General features: G+C 45.4%; 1 protein-coding gene and 1 pseudogene across 2 annotated transcripts; one reads left to right on the forward strand and one right to left on the reverse strand.

Annotated features, from left to right (window-relative positions):
* The first annotated feature begins 420 nt into the window (after positions 1–420).
* ARMCX6 (armadillo repeat containing X-linked 6) lies at positions 421–3,345 on the forward strand. Its single transcript, XM_082716824.1, is given in 6 exon segments — positions 421–536; positions 844–921; positions 1,260–1,379; positions 1,688–2,293; positions 2,295–2,574; positions 2,577–3,345. Coding segments are annotated over 3 exon segments (906 nt in total). The 5' UTR covers positions 421–536; positions 844–921; positions 1,260–1,379; positions 1,688–1,834; the 3' UTR covers positions 2,744–3,345.
* A 4,390-nt stretch (positions 3,346–7,735) lies between these two features.
* LOC309855712 (delayed-rectifier potassium channel regulatory subunit KCNS3 pseudogene) lies at positions 7,736–9,316 on the reverse strand (annotated as a pseudogene). The gene has a single exon. The product of its transcript is annotated as a delayed-rectifier potassium channel regulatory subunit KCNS3 pseudogene (transcript).
* Between the last annotated feature and the right edge of the window lie 9,559 nt (positions 9,317–18,875).

Consider the following 18,875-nt stretch of genomic DNA (forward strand, 5'->3'; position numbering starts at 1 on the left):
GGAAGGATAAAATAGAACATAAATGTATGAAAAATATTAATAAAAACCTCACTGCTACTTGAGCTTCCTTTTATGCCGCCCCTCCCCCATTTTGGTACAGAGACTGGATGTGCAAAGGGGTAGAAATTAAGGAACGGGCGGGGGGCAGGCGTTTCAGAGCCAAGGAAATGAGAAGAAATTTCCCCCCAGAAGAAGTAATGGCAGACCCACGAAAAGATGCGGCCCCTTCGTATACTTAGAGAAAGGCAAATTCAAAGGCCAGAGAGAGCCGAGGCCACTTCTGGCTCAATAGTATTGTTATAGAGGAAAGGAGTGACAGGGCCCAGTGTGAAGGTGGGAGGTACGGGGCCGGCTGGCGCCTGCCGCACTGCTTGTGGGAGTGGAAATTGGGGGCCAGAGCTCACTGGTGACGTAGTTGTCACGTGACCAAGAGCAGCCTAGAACCGAAGTCCTGCTAGTCGCCTCCGTCTGGGTACCAGCCCCCTATTACTCTGCAGGCGTGTGAAGGAAGAAGGAAACTAGCCCCGGACCGCCAGGTCGGTACGAGCCTGGGCTCCTGCTTAGAGGCGGGTGGGGAGAGGAGAGGGCCAAGGGCGTCCCGGATCCAGGTTCGGGCTCAACTGGGCTAGGTCCCCTTCCCGCCTACTTTCTAAATACTGTCGCCCCCCCCCTTGTGCCCATTTAGTAGAGAGAACCGGCGGACTTTGGGGGTGAGGGGTTGAGGGGAGTGAATGGCGGTAGACAGAGACTCCGAAGAAAGGTGCAACAATCGCGGTACTCGTGTCCCGAGTCCTGCTCCGTCCACCAAGTACTCCGTCCCCTCGGTTTCCTGCCTGTTTGCAGGTTTGTAGGTCTGTTGGCCCATAGGTCGCCTCAAACGTCGTGCCGAGGGAAGGAGCAAACTGCCTTGGGACCGTGCAGGTCCGTGTAAAGGTGGGATGAGACCAGGACCCTGGCTGGGGGTGGCGTTGGGGGTGGTGGAGAAGGAAAGGGCTGGGATCTGGGCGGGCCGGGTCCGAGTCGCCCTCTCCTGGCCCCTTCTTTCTCCACACCCCCTCCCATTTCAGTGCAGGGAAAGGGGTGTGGCGGCCTTTGCTGGGGAAATGGCGGATGATAAGGGGGCGGGGGAGGGCGCGGAGGAACCGGCGTTTGGAAAGTCGGGGAGGTGTGAGAAATATTTTAAAGTCAAAGGCTGAAAATGCAGAAAAGCGGGTATTAGGAACCGCGTTCTCAGTGCTGACCAGCCACCACACTTTCAGTTCTCCAAAGCCAGCTATCTTGTCTTTCCGACCTTCTGCCAGACTGTCCATCAGTCTCCGCGGAAGGAGTGCTGACAACAGAAGACAAGGGAAGAAGAAATTTACCTGACTTTGGTAGAGGTTGGTGGGAGAAACCTACCTGTGAATCTTTGGGGGAGGGGTGGCGGTGGAGGAAACTACCTGAGCCTTTGCCTCTCCCTGTCACCCTCCTGGCAATCATAGCACAGCCTCAACCCCTGACCTTTTCTGTAGGGCCTGGAAGAGAAATGGTGGGTCGTGGGGGTAGATAGAGGATGACAAAAAGGAACAAAGAACTAGTTTCCTAATAATCAACCTCTCTCAACCAGAACTCAAATTCCACTCTGTTTGTATAGTGAGACACAAACTCAGACACAACACAACTCCTTAATGCCATTTTGCACCCATAGATTCATCACAGGAGAGCTACAGGAGCCCAGGAGAGGCTGAAGAGGACTGCTGCTCCACCATTACTCACCCTGGCCCTCAGAATCCTCCTGAATCAGGTGGAACAAGGCCCTCTCCTGTCCTGTCCAAAGCCTGGCACGGACTTGAGCATGGGCAGGGCTCGGGAAGTGGGTTGGATGGCAGCAGGACTGATGATTGGGGCTGGTGCCTGCTACTGTGTTTACAAACTAACCATAGGAAGAGATGACAGTGACAAGTTGGAGGAGGAGGAAGAGGAATGGGATGATGACCAGGAGCTGGATGAGGAGGAACCTGAGCTTTGGTTTGATTTCACAACTATGGCTCGGCCCTGGAGTGAGAATGGGGATTGGACCGAACCGGGGGCCCCTGGTGGCACCGAGGACAGGCCCTCAGGTGGGGGCAAGGCCAACCGAACACACCCAGTAAAACAGCGCCCATTCCCCTATGAACATAAAAATACTTGGAGCACTCAAAGCTTTACAAATTTCAGGTGTGTACTTGACCTCTCTAAGTGTCCTTTCATTCAGGGAAAAATGTGGTTTGCTCAGCCCAAGGATGCTGGTTTTCCATTTAGCCATGATATCAATAGTCAGTCATTTGGCCAGCCTCTCCATTGTTGGAAACACAATCCCCACTCCCGACCCTATTAGGGAGAAGGCTTTCTGTACTCTGGATAACTTGAATGCAGGAGTTGAAAACCAGGGCCAGATTAAGATGTCCATCAGTGAAGTGTGTCGGGAGACTGTGTCATGTTGCTGCAACTCATTTCTGCAGCAGGCCGGATTAGATTTGTTAATAAGCATGACAGTTATTAATAACATGCTTGCCAAGTCCGATTCAGACTTGAAGTTCCCTTTGATTTCAGAGGGGAGGGGAGGGGATGTGCTGAGGTTCAGGCTTTGAAACTGTCGATGGGTTTGTCTGGAAAGCCGGTCTTGGCAGGGGACTCGCTGGGTGCCCAAACGCTGCTCTCATCCATGTCCCTCTTGATCAGGAACGGAAACACACAGGTTCTCCCTGACACCCTGGCCTCGTAGAGGGCCATCTGGAGCGGAACGGAACCGAATCCACCCAAAACCCTGCTGGAGAACACCCGCCTGTGTTCTCATTCAAAGAATCTACAGTGGGTGCTGTTGAAGACCCGGCCTTAGCCACCACATCACGGGGTGAAAGTTACACTTGCTCCACTGAGGACCACGCTCTTCTGGGCCAGGCAGGGGTCCCCCCGGAGCTCTGAGTAACTTCTTGGTTTTGCAGTCTGCAGGCAAAGTGCATTGTCAGATACTCCCTTGCGGCCTTCCTCCTGCGGTAAAGGGATCTTTTCAGCAGCCAGCTGTGCCTACAGAACAACCTATGAGAGCATGGCCGGGGAGGTCTTGCCTCCAGTGGTCTCCCTGTGTCAGCCGGACTGTTTTGAGGAGACCGGGCGCGTGCCGGGGCTGGAGCTGCAAACGCATCTGTTGCCTCTTAGGTTGACTTCTTTCCCACTGACTCCTTCTTCGCTGCGAGCTGATGGATGGTGAACCTAGTCATCCACAAAGGACACTCCCCTCCTCTGTGCTCTACCGACTTGACTTCCTCCACCCAAGCCTACATCTGTACGCATCATCAATAAAGTGTGTGCTTTGATTGGCAAAAACGGGACGTGGAACTTGTCCTTGAGTTGACAGTCTACACGCAGAGGAAGACAAAAGTAGGTGACCAAGGCGAACCACCTGGGCCTTCGCTCCCTGGCAGGGGCACTCTTACCAGGTGCTCATAGGGGGCAGGGGTAGAGGTGGGCTGGAGTGCTCAGGAGAAGGGTCTGGGGGCCAGGGGCGGAAGCCAGGGAGCAGAGATGGGGTTCGTGGAGGTTGCAGGGTACAACACTTGTGAAGCCGGCGGCATTGTGCCGGGCACCTGGAGCAGAGAAATCCCTCCATGAAGGTGTCTCTCCTTGACTGCCAGCCTGGGCAGAGGGTCAGTATCCTTGGGGTCTGTCTACACACCCTTGGGGACCAGTTGGCAACCCACCCCCCTGCATTTAACGCACAAGACTGGCAGCGATGGTTGCCGCTCGCTGCGTGCCCACTTGGCATCCTTCTCCCTCCCCTGCAAAGCAGCTGTTAAACCTACTTCCAGGCCCACTCCCTTCCTTGGGAGCCCAAGTCCAAGTTCCTGGCAGAGGGAGAAGGGTCGGCCCCCTCTTCCTTCGAGGGAACCTCTTTTCTGCCCTCTCCTCTGTCCCTTTGGTGACTTCCATCCAAAAGGAGCCAGTGGAGCCCTCCATGAACTCACCATCAGGGTGGTGGGGCAGACGCTGAGGGGGCCTGGCAGGGCTATGGCCGGTCCACTGGGAGACACATCTCCGTCACCCCCACCCAAGCTCCTGGCACCCCTTGCAGGAAAGGAGGAACCTAGCCCTGTGCATGGACCCATTCTGTGGATCTGGACGCCTCCTGCTGCCACCCCTCCCAACACTGCCAGACCTCTCCCAGCAACCCTGGCCCCTGCATCACCAAAGCCAGCTTCCCTGAGTGTCTTTGACGTGTCAAGCAGTGGTCCTCTTTCCCTGAGCCCTGGCCCACAACACAGGCAACAAGAAACATCCCTTGGGCAGCGCTGCCTCTGTGCCTGGTGCCCTCTCCTGGTCTCTCTGGGATGCAGCTCTGGGCCACTGTGCCCTGGGCATCAGCACTCTGTGCCTGCTCTGCCTTCTGATGCTCTCCTCCACAAAGACCATATGGTTGTATCAGTTCCTCCCTTCTCCTGGAGTTTGGCTGGCAGGTGAATTACAACCCCTCAGCTTTTAACCGACCTGCCCAACTCCCTACCATCTCTGGGCTGACTAGAAGGTATGGGGACCTGCCAGGTCCCAGGACCATCTCTGGGGAATCTTCCAACCTACAACGGGGAGACCACCTTTCCCCAGGCACCTTGGATGGCCAGAACGTGACTTGTGGTTGCTGTGACAACACACCCCGGTCAGGGCGCTCTCTCTCTCTCTCTCTCTCTCTCTCTCTCACACACACACACACACACACACACACAGCTTGCCACCCCTCCCCAGGCTTCCTCTGCTGGCTGCCCTGTTTCCTAAGAGTTGCTAATGCGACCAGCCCTTTCTCCCAAGCCAGCCTCGGGTGGACTGGGCAATGTTTCCCAAGTAGGAGTGCCCTGGACACTCCAAGCGGAGCCTGCTGGGCCAATGCTGTCTTCAGCAACACACCTGTTTGGCTCAGCCTCTTGAATCTCAACACAGAGGCAGGTCTTCTTCCTCCCGGCTCGGGCTCCCAAATTAACAGGCGCCTCCCCACTCTGCGCTCTGCCAAATCCCCATTCCAGTGCTGCCACAGGCAATTGTCCCCCATCTCCAAGGCAGGCCCTTGGCCCTTTCAGGCCACCGCTGACTTCTACCTCAGGGAGGGCCTTGGAGACTGTCTGCTCATCTCCTGAGCGACTATCTGTCACAGAGAAGACTGTTGGCCTCCAAGGGTCTCCAGGTTGTGGTCCTGGCTCAAGGCAAGAGCCTCCTGTGCATCTGCTGGCCCTGCCCTTCCCAAAGCCTTCCCCCTGCACCTGGGAGCTCGGGCCCCTGGTCTGCCCTTTATCCCTTGGATGGTTGCTGTGCCAGGCAGGAGCCCCAGGGGCAGTGGAGGGGGTTCGGGGGCATGCCTGCCAGTCAGGGCCCGATGAAGACATTTGGAGGCTGTCAGCAGCAGGAAGACCATGGTACACCCCCAACACGTAATGCCGAATGGAATGGCATGGGACCACCAAGCCCCATGCCTGCCTGCCCCTGCCTGCCAACTTGCCCACCTGCCTGCTACGAGGAACAGATTCTTTCCGGGCTTCTCCATGGTAAACAGTTGTCAAGGGCATCAAAGCTACAGCTTGGCACACTGTGTCGGGGAAGGACCCTGCCGTGATGGGGCCCACCCCAGCCTGGCCTGCCTCTGGGGAAAATCTGGGGGGCCCATCCCCACGGACTGCCTTCCAGCTCCACCAAAGGCCTGGTCTTGCTTCTCAGGCATCTCCCGGTGACGTCTACATCAGGTGCCTGCACGTACTGGCTGCACACTGACTCCCAGTGCCCTCCCCGGCTTGCTACCCCTCCTAGAGGTCTTGGGATTTGACCTCCCAGCCCCCCCTACCCCTGTGAAGAGCACACACAGGAAGTTGCAGACTTCCTGCTTCCCAGCCCATACAGCCAGTCTCAGACTCTGCCTCCTCACTGGGACCCTAGCTAGCTCCAGTCTCACTGCAGTTCCCCCCCACCAGCCCCTCACTTTGATGTGCCCACCCCACAGAGTGGCACGGCCCTCACCAGGCCAATCTTTAAGCTGCCACAGCAGCATTCAGCGGACAGCTGGACAACTGTGGCCAGGGCTGGCCCCAGGCTCCCTTCTGCCCCCAGTGCAGCTGGTCTAGGATGCAGACGAGTGCCTCACTGCAGTCCAGCGCAGTCCCACGGAGGATGAGCCAGTCCCTCGTGTGCCACACATGCTGCGGGCCTCACCTCACACCCTGTCACTTCCCTCCTCCTCTCTGCTCATGGCCTCTGGGGCACCCTGAGGCCAGGCTCCTTTCCCCTTACTGCCTCTTGTTTTTGTGTGTGGCCTGGGATGTCCTCCCTCATGCCCTGATTACAGACAGAGTCTCCTGTGTGGTTTCCGAATTCCTTCACACTCTTCCACTGAAAGGGCTGTCTCACAGATCAACTTGGAATTTACGTCTGTGCAGGCTGGGAGGGGTGACCCAAACTTTATTCTCCCCCCCCCCCCGCCCCACCCCGCCCCGCCCCGTGGATAACAACAGGTTAACCCAGCACCATTGATCACTCCGGGCTCACGCTGCCTGCCTGCGTGTGGCACATCTGGGACCCTCGTGCACCCAGCCCAGCTGAGCATCCCCTCTGTGGCTCCCTGGTGTGAGTCTCCCCCGAGGCACACCTTTCTCCCAGGAACCTCTTAACTGACTGGGGGACCCTCAGCTCACCGGGGGGCCTGTTGGTAGGTGCTGTGTGTGTTAGCAGGGAGGTGAGTGTGGGTGCTTGTGAGCAGGCCTCTGCCCCAGGTTTCTTCTTGGGACACATTCTGGCCCACAGGAGACGTAGGAACCCTGTCGCCTGGCTGACTTTAGCAACATGGGAAAGTGGAGACTGGTTTCTTCCCTTCCCCAAATTACTTGATTTGTGTGAAAGAAAAGCAAGTTCATTTTCTATGTATAGACTTACCGTACTTTGCACTTGGGTTGTCGTTAGCTGTTACTTGAATTATGACTGTTGTCACATGTTGAACTCACATGTTGCAATGGTTTTTCTCAGCCCTTTTCTTGACTTTTTTTTTTTTGGTGTGGTACATTCAATCAATCTGGAATTTAAGTTTTCTGCTTTTGTCCATGTTTTCTACTTTACTTTTATAGTTTTGTTTCTTTAGAACAGTCTTCACATCCCACATTTACTAGAAAATTTTTGCCTATATTTCCTTTTAATATAAATACAGTTTTCTTTTTAGAGTTAGCTCCTTTTTTTTTTTAACCTACCAGTGGTGTGTATGTGTAATGTGTGCATTTTTGTGCACATATGCTTTGTTAACATTTGTATATTTGCATATAGGGAGACTTTGTATCTTAATTTTCCTTGAAGAATAATTAGTTATACTAATGCCTTTGTTATTGAATCCAATTTCCCCCCATAATTACGGTCCTAATTTCCATGTCTAGAATATGAACTTGGATTTACATGCATTGTCTCATTTTGTGGATCTAACATGCATGTAGTCCTCAGTTGCTGAGCCTTTGATTCTGCTTATCATTAATTAACAGTTAAGGTAATGTGAGTAGGTGAGAAACACAGACTGATACATAAGCCATTGCAATAAATCCCACCCAATACCATTTACCAAAAATCTTAACTCAACTCTCTCGTAAAAAATAATTTCAGAACAAGCATTTAATTCACTTTATGGAGGAAAATAAAGAAGATTCTATCATTTTGGAGCAACAAACCCCCAAGTATGGCAGAAAGGTATACCCTGAGAATCCAATTATTTTAATGAACCCACTGAGGTTTATAAAAGCTGTGTTAACCTAACATCAGGAAGGGACACAAGATATTGGCACAAAGGTCCCTGTTCATTTTGCAGTATAATTGTCCCAGGATGCTGTGTTATAAACATTCTCATTGTCTTTGATGCTTGAAACATCTGTGGAATTGGGATTGCTCACCACAGCTCCCACAGAAGATAGACTATAGTGAAGACGTGCATCCAGTGTGCACAAATATCTCCAATGTTAAAGCAAGATGGCTCATGACACTTCCCTGGTGGGTCCTCACTGCACTGGTACAGATCAGCGTCCTTCTGCTTCTGGAAAACTTGCTGAAGATAATGTGGAGACACCGACCCAGTCACCAAGATGCCACAGACGATGCATGTGCTGGCAATAAGATTCCTGACCAAGGTGACTCTGTGGGTGTCTCCATCATCCACAGTAGTCAAGCTGATGGTGGTCCACCACCAGCAGATAGGGATGCTGGTGAGGCTGGACATGTGGTCATCTTTCTCCACAAAGTAGATAAGCACAGAAAAGATGGGAATGCCCACAAACAAAAAGAGAAGCAGCAGCCCAACCTCATGGTAGCTGTGTCTTAGTGTGGCACCTAGAGACCAAAGTCCTGTGTAGTGCCATGCAACCTTTAGGATTTGGAAAAGCCTCACAAGCCGGAGGATCTCAACCACTTTGCCCATGTTCTCTCTTCCACCTTGGTGTCTAGATCCAAAGTGTCATAGAAGGAAATAATGAAGACAAGGTCAATTATGTTCAGAGCATTTTTCTAGAATCTCTTTTGACAGGGAACAGCCCAGCCAGATGGCAAAATCAAAGGCAAACCAAGAGCTGCACGCGGTCTTCAAGTCTTACAGCATAGAGTCATTCACTTCTCCATTCTCATTCTGGAGCTCCAATATACTGTGGACACACATGGCCATAATGGAGACCAGCATCATGTTCACGGAAGAGATAGCAATGATCTTGGCAGACAGGCAGGCAGTAGTCTGGGTGTTCCATTAGAATCCAGATCTTCTTCCAGAACTGACCAAATCACCTCTCGTCAATCTTCTTCAGCTCCTTCTCAGAGAAGACTCTTCACAGGGGCAGCTGGTACTCATGTCGTTGCTCTTCTGGTCCCAGTTCTTTTCTGTGGTTTTCTTCCTTGCATTTCTGGCTCCTGGTAGCGCTTGTGCAGTGGAAGGTGATGAAGAGCTCCTCAATGCCCCAATACTACATCTCCTGGCAGAAAGAAAACACGTACAGTTCTTCCAATAACATCACAGCTTCCAATGACATTGAAATGAAAATGCAAAACATAACTCAATAAGAAGGTGTTCCAATTAAAATAGTACACTTTATTGGCCTCACTGTAGTCAGTCATCCTATGGCTCCAGAATGGCGTCTTCTGAGGGGCAGGTGAGCAGCTTTCTGAGTCTGGTGTAAGGAAACCGTCCAGGAGGTTGCTTTGGTCAATGCACTGCGTAAAGTGCCCCCGCCTCGCCAGCCCCCCGCCCGGCCACATTAAAATGGACAAGTTCCTCCTTTTGTCGAGGGGGATGGAAAAACTCACCAAACACCATGGTGGATAGAGAAGGCAGGAAGCTGGACGGGAAGGGAGATGAGGAAGTCAACACTGCACGTTTGTGGTGCAGATGTCACACTCTGCCCTCATTCTGCCCCGCGGAATGCACATCATCATCCAAGAAGCTCCGCCCTTCTTTTCTCATGGAATGTGCGGTGCACTGAGGCATTTAGTGGCCAAAAAGAAAAGAATCCTGTTCTTGGGTTGTATCAACCAGATCAGTTGCTGGGAAATCACTTTCACAGATTTGGGTAAGATAGGATCCTCCACCGATGGGCTCTTTTGTCACCCGTAGAACATCTGTAGAATCGTAAGCTTCTGCTGTTCACAGCGTCTGCTTTGTGGCACGCACTCGGCCAGGAACTGCAAGAGTCCAGGCGACTCAGGCTCTCGGAGCTCTGTGATGCCGCCCGCCGGCTCTGCAGGAATCAGGCCTCGCTGCACAGCCCCGCGCCGGCCCGCCGTGGCGGCGGCGGGAGAGCCGGGGGACCAGTCCCCGTCTGTCTGTCCGCCAGTCCCTACAGAATCCGATTTGTAATGCTTTCGTTGAAATTGCCCTGAGTCTACGGATTAATTGGCAAGCATTGGCATCTTTATAATTTTCTCATCTAGGCACGTTTATCTAAATCCTTCTTCCATTTAGTGAAGGTTTTTTTTTTTTTTTTTTTTTTTTAATAATGATCTTTCCCATTTCTTTTGGGGTTTTAGTCCCATGTATTTGGGTTTGTTAGCTTGTGAATAGGCATGGTCTTTATATCTTCTCTTAAAATGCACTTCTACTTCGATTCCACCGTTCTTAGTCCATGTGCCAACACACTAGACATTATCTGTGGTTTTGACTGCTTTGGGGACAGCAGTAAAAAGGGGGAATGGTCAAGTGCTTCACCACAGTCTCTCCTAAAGATGAGGGAAAAGGAAAAGGACAAGAATTAAGTCCTATTGTTCCACAGTGCTCTCCCTGCCCCCAAGTCTCCCTCCAAACCCTTTCTTTCTTTCTTTTTTTTTTTTCCAGTTTACCTTTATATCCTCTTGCTCCCTCTCCCCTGGCAGTGGAGTACTTCAAACTGGTTCTTCTGGTTTATTCCATCATTTTTTTTTAACCCTGGCAAGGTCTCCGTTAAATTTAGCTGTCAGTATTCTATTGTTCTTTGTTCTTGGATGCATGGATATGGGACAGTATTGAAGGAAGGAAAGGTAACTTGATGGCTCAAGTTATGACCACAAATGAGTACTTCAAATAACCATGCCATGTATCTTCCTTTGAATAAATATTTGCATCTCACAAGGATCAATTGTCATTATGTAAATATGTACCTAAATTCTGTATTTTTCACTACCCAGACTTAAACTGGGTAGTAGATGGATTTGGTGACTTTCTAAACAGGGCAGGGAGGGCATGTGGAGGTAAGGTAAGGGAAGTGTTCCCACCAGCCTTCTCTTTCAGCCTTTTCTACCCTGCCACTTGGGCTGCCCCATGCCAGACCCCACACTTTTTGAAGTTCGTGCCTAGGGAAGTGAGAAACTAACCCCAATGCCCTGAGATATTGCAATATCGGATCTAGTCATTTCTAATCCCCATCCCACCCCTCTCCCAGAGTTTTGATCTAGGGCTTGATTTGAGTCGGGAAACATGGCTGGCTGTGATTCCTTCTTCTCTTTCCCTCCACAAAATTCCTCTCCCAGGTACACTCCCTTTAGGTGCCTCTTACTACCTCTTACTACTTATAGCATCTAGCAAATATCTATTGTCAGAGTTTTCCAGGCCTGCTTTCTGATATGTAATGAGAGCTTTTGGAATTTAGCAAAACTCTAAATTTATTGCTATGAGGTTTTTTTTTCTTTTTCTAAATTTAAGTTTAATTAACCAACATATAGTAAATTATTAGTCTCTGATGTAGTGTTCAACAATTCATCAGTTGAGTATAACACCCAGTGCTCATCACATCATGTGCCCTCCTTAATGCCCATCACCAAATTACCCCATCCTCCTACTAATCTCCCCTCCAGCAACCCTCAGTTTTTTTCTTCCTATAGTTTAGAGTCTCACATGGGGGACACCTGGGTGGCTCAGTGGGTTAAAGCCTCTGCCTTCTGCTCTGGTCATAATCCCAGGGTCCTGGGATCAAGCCCCCAATAGGGGGGGTCTCTGCTCAGCAGGGAGCCTGCTTCCTCCTGTCTCTCTGCCTATTTGTGGTCTCTGTCTTTCAAATAAATAAATAAAATCTTCTAAAAAATAAAATAAAAAACAAAAGAGTCTCACATGGTTTTTCTCCCTCTTTGATGACTTCTCATTCAGTTTTCCCTCCCTTCCCCTATGGTCCTCTGCTGTTTCCTATATTCCACATATGAGTGAAACCATATGATAATTGTCTTCCTCTGATTGACTTATTTCATTCAGCGTAATACCCTCCAGTTCCATCCACATGGATGCAAATGGTAAATATTCACCCTTTCTGATGGCTGAGTAATATTCAATGGCTATGAGTTTTTAAAATTAGTTTTGAGAACTCAAGTTTCTTGAGCAAGGTATAGGCAGTAGCTTACTTCTCCTTGTGTGAGGTTATAATTTTAAGTAGCTTTAATGGTGAATGGGCTACATGGGAACATTATTTACAGGGGGAATTATATATAGTTTAGTTCAATATTTTTATAACATTATCATTTTTGCTTGCTAAAGGGACTGAGAATGGGCAGGGATGCAGGGGGCCATGTGGGCAACCAGAACACTGCCCTTGCTATGTATTTGTCTCAGTCTTTGGGGGTTAGAACAAGAAACATTGTATATGAAGTTAGGAAGCTCTACAAAGTGTCTATTAGCAACTCTCATAGCATGATATCCACAAGACTGTGCAAAGACAAGTCAACCAACTCTTCACATTTCATCTTAAATTTAATTTGCTTTTTAAAAATAAGTTATATCCTACTGGTTCAAAGTTCAAAAGATAACAAAGAGTATATATTAAAACTCTCTTTCCCACCTCTGTCACCACTACCCAGTGCTTCCCCACCACAGGCAATATTACCAGTTTCTTGTGCTCAAGTCCAGAGAAATTTATATATATCTATATCTATATCTATCTATATCTGTATCTATATATTTCACACACATATAATAATCTTGTCAGTCTTTTGATATCATTACATAAAATTGTTTTTTAGTTTACAGCCGAATAGTATTTTGTGGCATAAATATGTCATAATTATTTAGTCAGTCCCCTATGTGTGGATATTTAGTGTTTTATTCCCCATTTTTTCTTGATATTGCAAATAATGATTCAATGATTATTTGTATTTCCTTTCTTCCCTTTTCCCTCTCCTTTTTTGATCCACCAATTTTCATTGATTAAGTTATATTTCTTAGTGTTTCCCTTTGTGCTACTGAATATACTTGGACTCTTTTGCCAAGTTTGTCTGCTTTAGATGGTATCTTTTGACTGCAGCTACTAAGGATAAGAAAATCAACATACTTATATTACCTCCCACCTTTTCTTTCCTCTCCCAATTACTGTTAATTATATCATTTCCATTTCATCTGGCTTATCACCATTACATTTGTTCCATTACCATAAGCACCACATTCGTTTTGGTCTTTGTCCTAAATTTACATAGACTTGACATTAATTCCTAGAGTTTTGCTATAGTTTCTTTCTTGCCTGTGTTTCTGTCATTTTTGCTTTCCTCTTTGTAATTCTCTTACATTTTCCCCGAGGTCTGACAGCTCATATCGCAGTTCATTCTTATCTTGCCATCCCTTTCTTGAGCTCTTGCTTAATTGCTTCATTAAAACTTTCTAATTCACGGTAAAATATTTGGTGACAATTTTCATCTACTTTTTTCCAGATGAGTTTTCTTTATCTGCCATGCATTTTTCAGGTCCTTTTTCTCTTTCTCTCCCTTACCTGTCTTTATCTATTGTGCTATGCCATTTTGACTCCCCATCTTTGAGAGATAATCAGGTTTCATGGAACCAGTTCTTTTTTAGAAAATCCATCAAGGACAAGGTTCCAAGTTGTTTTCTCTGAAACCAAGAATTTACCTTATGCCCCGAGTCATTAGACAGAGGTAGCTAAGGGGCTGTTGAATGTTCAGTTTCTCCTCTTCTTGCTGCTTGGGGTAAGACTGATCTCCAGTGCTACCTTGGAGACAGATTACTTCTTGCAAATTGACCTGTATTGTATTCCTTATTTTGCCCATTTGTCTATGCTTCTTATTATAGATCTTCTGCTCCGTGGTGGATTTTATTGTCAATTTGTGCATGCTTCTTACCTTTAAGAAATACACACATTTATTAAGATGATATTTCTCACATTAAGTGTCCTTACTACAATAAAAAAAGAAAGAAATACATATACCATCTCTCCCCTTTCTGAAATTCAGTATTATCTAGTGGCTGACTTGAGAATATAGAAATGCAACTAGAGAGTTCCTGGAAAATTAACTGAACAGACTGTCAAGCATAAAACCAATTTAAATTAATAGAGATGCTCTCTGTGAAGAAGTTAGAGCTCAGTGTATGCCCAGACTTGGTTTTGACAGTCTCTAGTCAGGCTGAGGGAGGCAAACAACTCCATGTTTTCTGTCAGCCTTTCTGAGCTTTCTTACTACACAGCACAGGGGGCAAAGAAATATGCAACACAATTTCTTCCTGTCCTGGCAACTGAACTCATGCCAATTAAGAGAAAAATGAGTAACACAAAAGATGCTTAAATCGCATCCTATTGCATCTTTAGTTGAAGTGGCTTTTCAGCACTAATTTTCTTGGCATTCATCAGACTCCATTGTATACTCTGTTTTCTTTGCCTGTATTCCCCACTACATGGTAAGCTCTATGAACACAAGAATGGTGACTGTTTTGTTTACTATTGAATCTCCGTCTGGCTCACATGTACTTAAAGCTCAGTGCCTACTCAATTTGAATGTCTAGCAGTAAAGCTGCAATTCTGATTCTGGACAGGAGTTCATGCTTATCTATTTATTTTTTAAATATTTTCAATAAATAAGTATTATGTTTGGAAAGAGAAATTTGTTTTAAAATTAATTAAACAACATTTACAATATGGTCCTAATTAATTTTTAAAATGCAGAAGCATGAAAAACAATCAGAATGTAGCACACTCTATATCTTGCTCTCATGTTTCTTCTCTTTTCAGGAAACTCACCCATTGCTATGGCTTCGGTTATCATCTGTATGTTAATGACTCATATGTCAATATATCCTAAGTTTAAGATTAATTAATTTAATGTCTACAGATTGCATATCCTGCAGCTTTTTCATGTAAACATGTTTGAAATTGGAGCCATCATTCTCCAATCCCACACCAAAAGATTTTCCCCTCTTGTCTTCCCTGTGTCCATGGACACAACCACCATCCACCCAGTTGCCTCTGCCAGAAACCTGGTTATACTGATTTCTTCCTTCTCCCTTACCCTGTATGGCTAGTTTGTCTCAAAGTCTTATTGATTCCACTTTACTACTGTTTTTCTATAAACAGTATTTCTCAGACCAATACATACATATGATAACAATGCAATTAGTACAGAATTTATGATGAAAATGAATAACTTCCCCTCCTGCTCTTCCCTAGACATAGTACCACTCTCTAGAGTCCAGGGGCAACCTTTCTTACTTTTTCTGATTTCAGCTCCTTCTGTTGCTGTGACGTTCAACCAGGGTAATTTTGCACCCTCAGCAGAAATTTGTCAGTGTCTGGAGACATTTTTTGTTGTCACAGCTGAGGACAAGGGCACTAACAACATATTGTGGGTAAAGGCCAGGGATCCTGCAATACCCAGAACAGTCTCCAGCCCAAAACGTTAGTAGTGCCAAGACTGAGAACTACTGTTGAGGTTATCTTCAAAATGCCAATAATACACTTATACCTCTAATGACCTTCTGCTATGAAAATAGGACACTGAAGCTCATTTATTTCATAATTCTTGCTCCCCCATTCTTATTCCTATTCTTATAGTATTATTAGTAATCATAGTTTAATCATACAGCCAACAACTATTATTGAGCACCATGTGTGCCAGATACTCTTTAAAGCATTTGGAGTTTGGTAGCAAGGAAGACAGGGGTAGCCCTTAGGAAGCTTGCTTTCTTAAGGAGTAAATAGGCCATGAAATCAATTAAAATACAGAAAGTAAATGCAACTTTAAATGATATATATAAACATTTATTTTTTCCCTAAACCTCCACCAAGATTTGATCACTTCTCACTTTATAGAATGAGGATACCAGCTCTACTGTCCTTTCTTCTTTTATCATCTTTTACATACCTAGCTCTGCCAGCTGTATTTTATTAAGTTTTTTGCCAACTTGAAATATCATCCCCAAGTGATAGGTGAGTCATTTTCTATAACTATACAAAAGGGACTTGAGTATTAGGACACTACATGGCTCAACAACGAGCATCATTTTATATAGTTGTAATCATCTAAATTCTGTTCATGATTTTCAACTTTCAGAGTTCAAAGCAGAAAACCTTACTGGGAGACTCAGTTGTTACAGAACATAATATAAAAGTAAACTAGAGGGCGCCTGGGTGGCTCAGTGAGTTAAGCCACTGCCTTCAGCTCAGGTCATGATATCAGGGTCCTGGGATCGAGTCCTGCATCGGGCTCTCTGCTCAGCAGGGAGCCTGCTTCCCTCTCTCTCTCTCTCTGCCTGCCTCTCTGCCTACTTGTGATCTCTCTCTGTCAAATAAATAAATAAAATATTTTTTTAAAAAAGTAAACTGGAACTTACTATGTAGATATGGATGATATAGCTAGATATGCATATGGTATATAAAGAAGAAATATCAGCAGCATTTCCTCCACTAGAAGGACAAGCTCCTCTTGCTTTCAAGACCCCATAAAGGCATTCCTTTGATGATAACACCACTGGCTCTCTCAGGTGCTTTCACAAGTTCAACCTACATCTTTTGTGGGACGTTGCGGGGGGTTGCCTTTACATGCAGTTGGTCACTTCAGACTGTTCTGAGAGCCCTGTAGCCATGGTCCACTTATCTCTTGTCTTCTGGTGTCACTATAGTTTCTTAGAAATGTTCTGGAATCCAAAGTCAAGGCTCTTGAGTCACTTAAGGGATATTGTTCTTAATTTCGAGATTCCATAGATTCTATTTCCTTAAACACTGTCAAATGCTGAACTCTATCTCAATATGTTGCATATTTGGAGCAAGTACACATTTTTCTTTTGTTTTGTATATCTATTGTCTATTGCTATGTAAAAAAACACAACAACAACAACAACAACAACAACTCCAAAACTCAGTAGCTTAAAACAGCCATCTTCTGTGCTCATCATTTTGTGGATCAGGGACTTGCACTGGGCTTAACTGGTTGGTTCTTCTGCTAATCTTGCCTGAGGTTATTCATGTGGCTGAAGTCAGATGGCAGATTAGCTACAGCCTGATTTTCCTGTAGCTAAGGTAGTTACAGATAGCACTAAAAATAGAAGATGCCCAGTTAAATTTGAATTTCAAATAAATAATGCCCAAAAAGTTTCACAAGGCCAGGTCCAGAGTCAATGTGGGAAGGACTACACAATGGTATGGATACAAGAAGGCATAGTTCATTGGGAAGTATCACTGTAATATTTTCTTAGAGGTTCTGCTAATTGTTTTTCCTCCCTTATTTGCCTCTAATTTTTCTAACCTCTCCACTAATTTTACCAAGTTCCCTTTATTCATGAGTTCACCAAGTACCTCAAATCCTCTGCCATTTTGTTTCACTTTGGTCTGGTCAACCAAATGTGCTGTTTGGTGTTATCTTAAAATTAACCTCCATTGCTTTCCCAACTTGGATCACCATTTCCTTAATTCTATAGTTCTTTTGACTTGAGTACTACCGTGTTTAGTTGGAAGACATGTTCAAATAACTCCTAAAAGAAGGTCCATAGGAGATAAACTTTGTGAGTGCTTTCAGTCTTAAAAATGTCTTTACTGTCAGGCAACTGGGTGGCTCAGTGGGTTAAGCCGCCGTCGGCTCAGGTCATGATCTCGGGGTCCTGGGATCGAGTCCCGCATCCGGCTCTCTGCTCAGCGGGGAGCCTGCTACATCCTCTCTCTCTGCCTGCCTCTCAGCCTACTTGTGATCTCTGTCTGTCAAATAAATAAATAAAATATTTTTAAAAATGTCTTTACTGTCATCACATAACTACTTGATAATGTGTTTAGAGATAGAATAATAGAGAAAAGTATATTTCCTAAGGATTTAAAGGCATTTATTCATTGACATTCACCATCCAGTGTTTTGAATAAGAAGTCTGATGTCAATATGATTTGTAGATAACTTTCCCCCTACTCTCAAAAGATTTCAGGGTCTCCTTTTAATCTTTATTGTTCTGAAATTATTTGAGGATGTGTTTAGGTGAGGACCTTTTTTCAAAGATTTTATTTACTTAAGAAAAAGAGAGCATGAACAGGGGAGGGACAGAGGGAGAAGGAGAAGCAGACTCCCAGCTGAGCAGGGGGTCTGACACAGGGCTCCAAGGTGACTTGATCCAAGGACCCTGAGATCATGACCTGAGCTGAAGGTAGATGCTTAACAGAATGAACTACCCAGGCATCTCTGTGAAGGTCTTTTTTTATTGGTTGTATTGCACAAACAATTCATTTTTCTTTCTATTTTAAAAAAGAAAGATACAGAGAAAAATGAGATTATATGTATATATCATCCATAATTAACAAACATTAATACTTTTTCTTTTATTTGTTTAATATCTTTGTATTAACAGATCAAATTAAGCTACCTACACTATTAGAGTCACACTTTCTTCCATCCTTTCCCAGAAGTAACTGATATTGTAAAATTGATGTGCATCTTTCAGTACCCATTTTGAATTATTCTGGAAATTTATCTATACAAAATAATACATAGCATTGTTTCATATGCTTAAAAATATATAAATGACATTATCCATATCTTTCTACAAATTGCTTATTTCACTCAACATTAGGTTTCTGAGAACTGTCTAGATTGATATATAAAGATCTAACTCGTTCATTTTTACTGCTTCATACTTCTATTATATAAATATATGATAGATTACTTAATCAAAAACCTACACAGCAAACATCAACTTACTACTGAAACATCAACCATTAAAATGGGAAACAAGACAAGTATGTACTGTATCATCAATACTATTGTTCCGGAGGTCTTTGACACTGCAATGAGATAGAAAAAGAAATGAGGTATAAAATATTGAACAGGAAGAGATAAACCTGTCAAAATTTGTAAACTATGTATATCTACTTAAAAGTCAGAAAGAAAAAAGAAACAAAATAATAAAATTAATAAGCGTTCACAAAAATGACATTAGGATGATGATGCTCCACAGAAACTTTTATATAAATCAACAACAGTTGTTTCTTATTAAATATTTTAGAATGAAAAAATATATATGTAAAGAATTTGAAAGGCACAAAAAACAGAAAAAAAATGAATCTCTTACTTTTCCCCAGGCAAGCTCAATATATCTGTCAACAGGTAGAAACTACTATGCCATTCTTTGTGTAGCATTACAAAGATAATTTATATTTTCATAGAAA

Source organism: Mustela nivalis (genome assembly GCF_964662115.1).
Source record: "Mustela nivalis genome assembly, chromosome: X".
NCBI lineage: Eukaryota > Metazoa > Chordata > Mammalia > Carnivora > Mustelidae > Mustela > Mustela nivalis.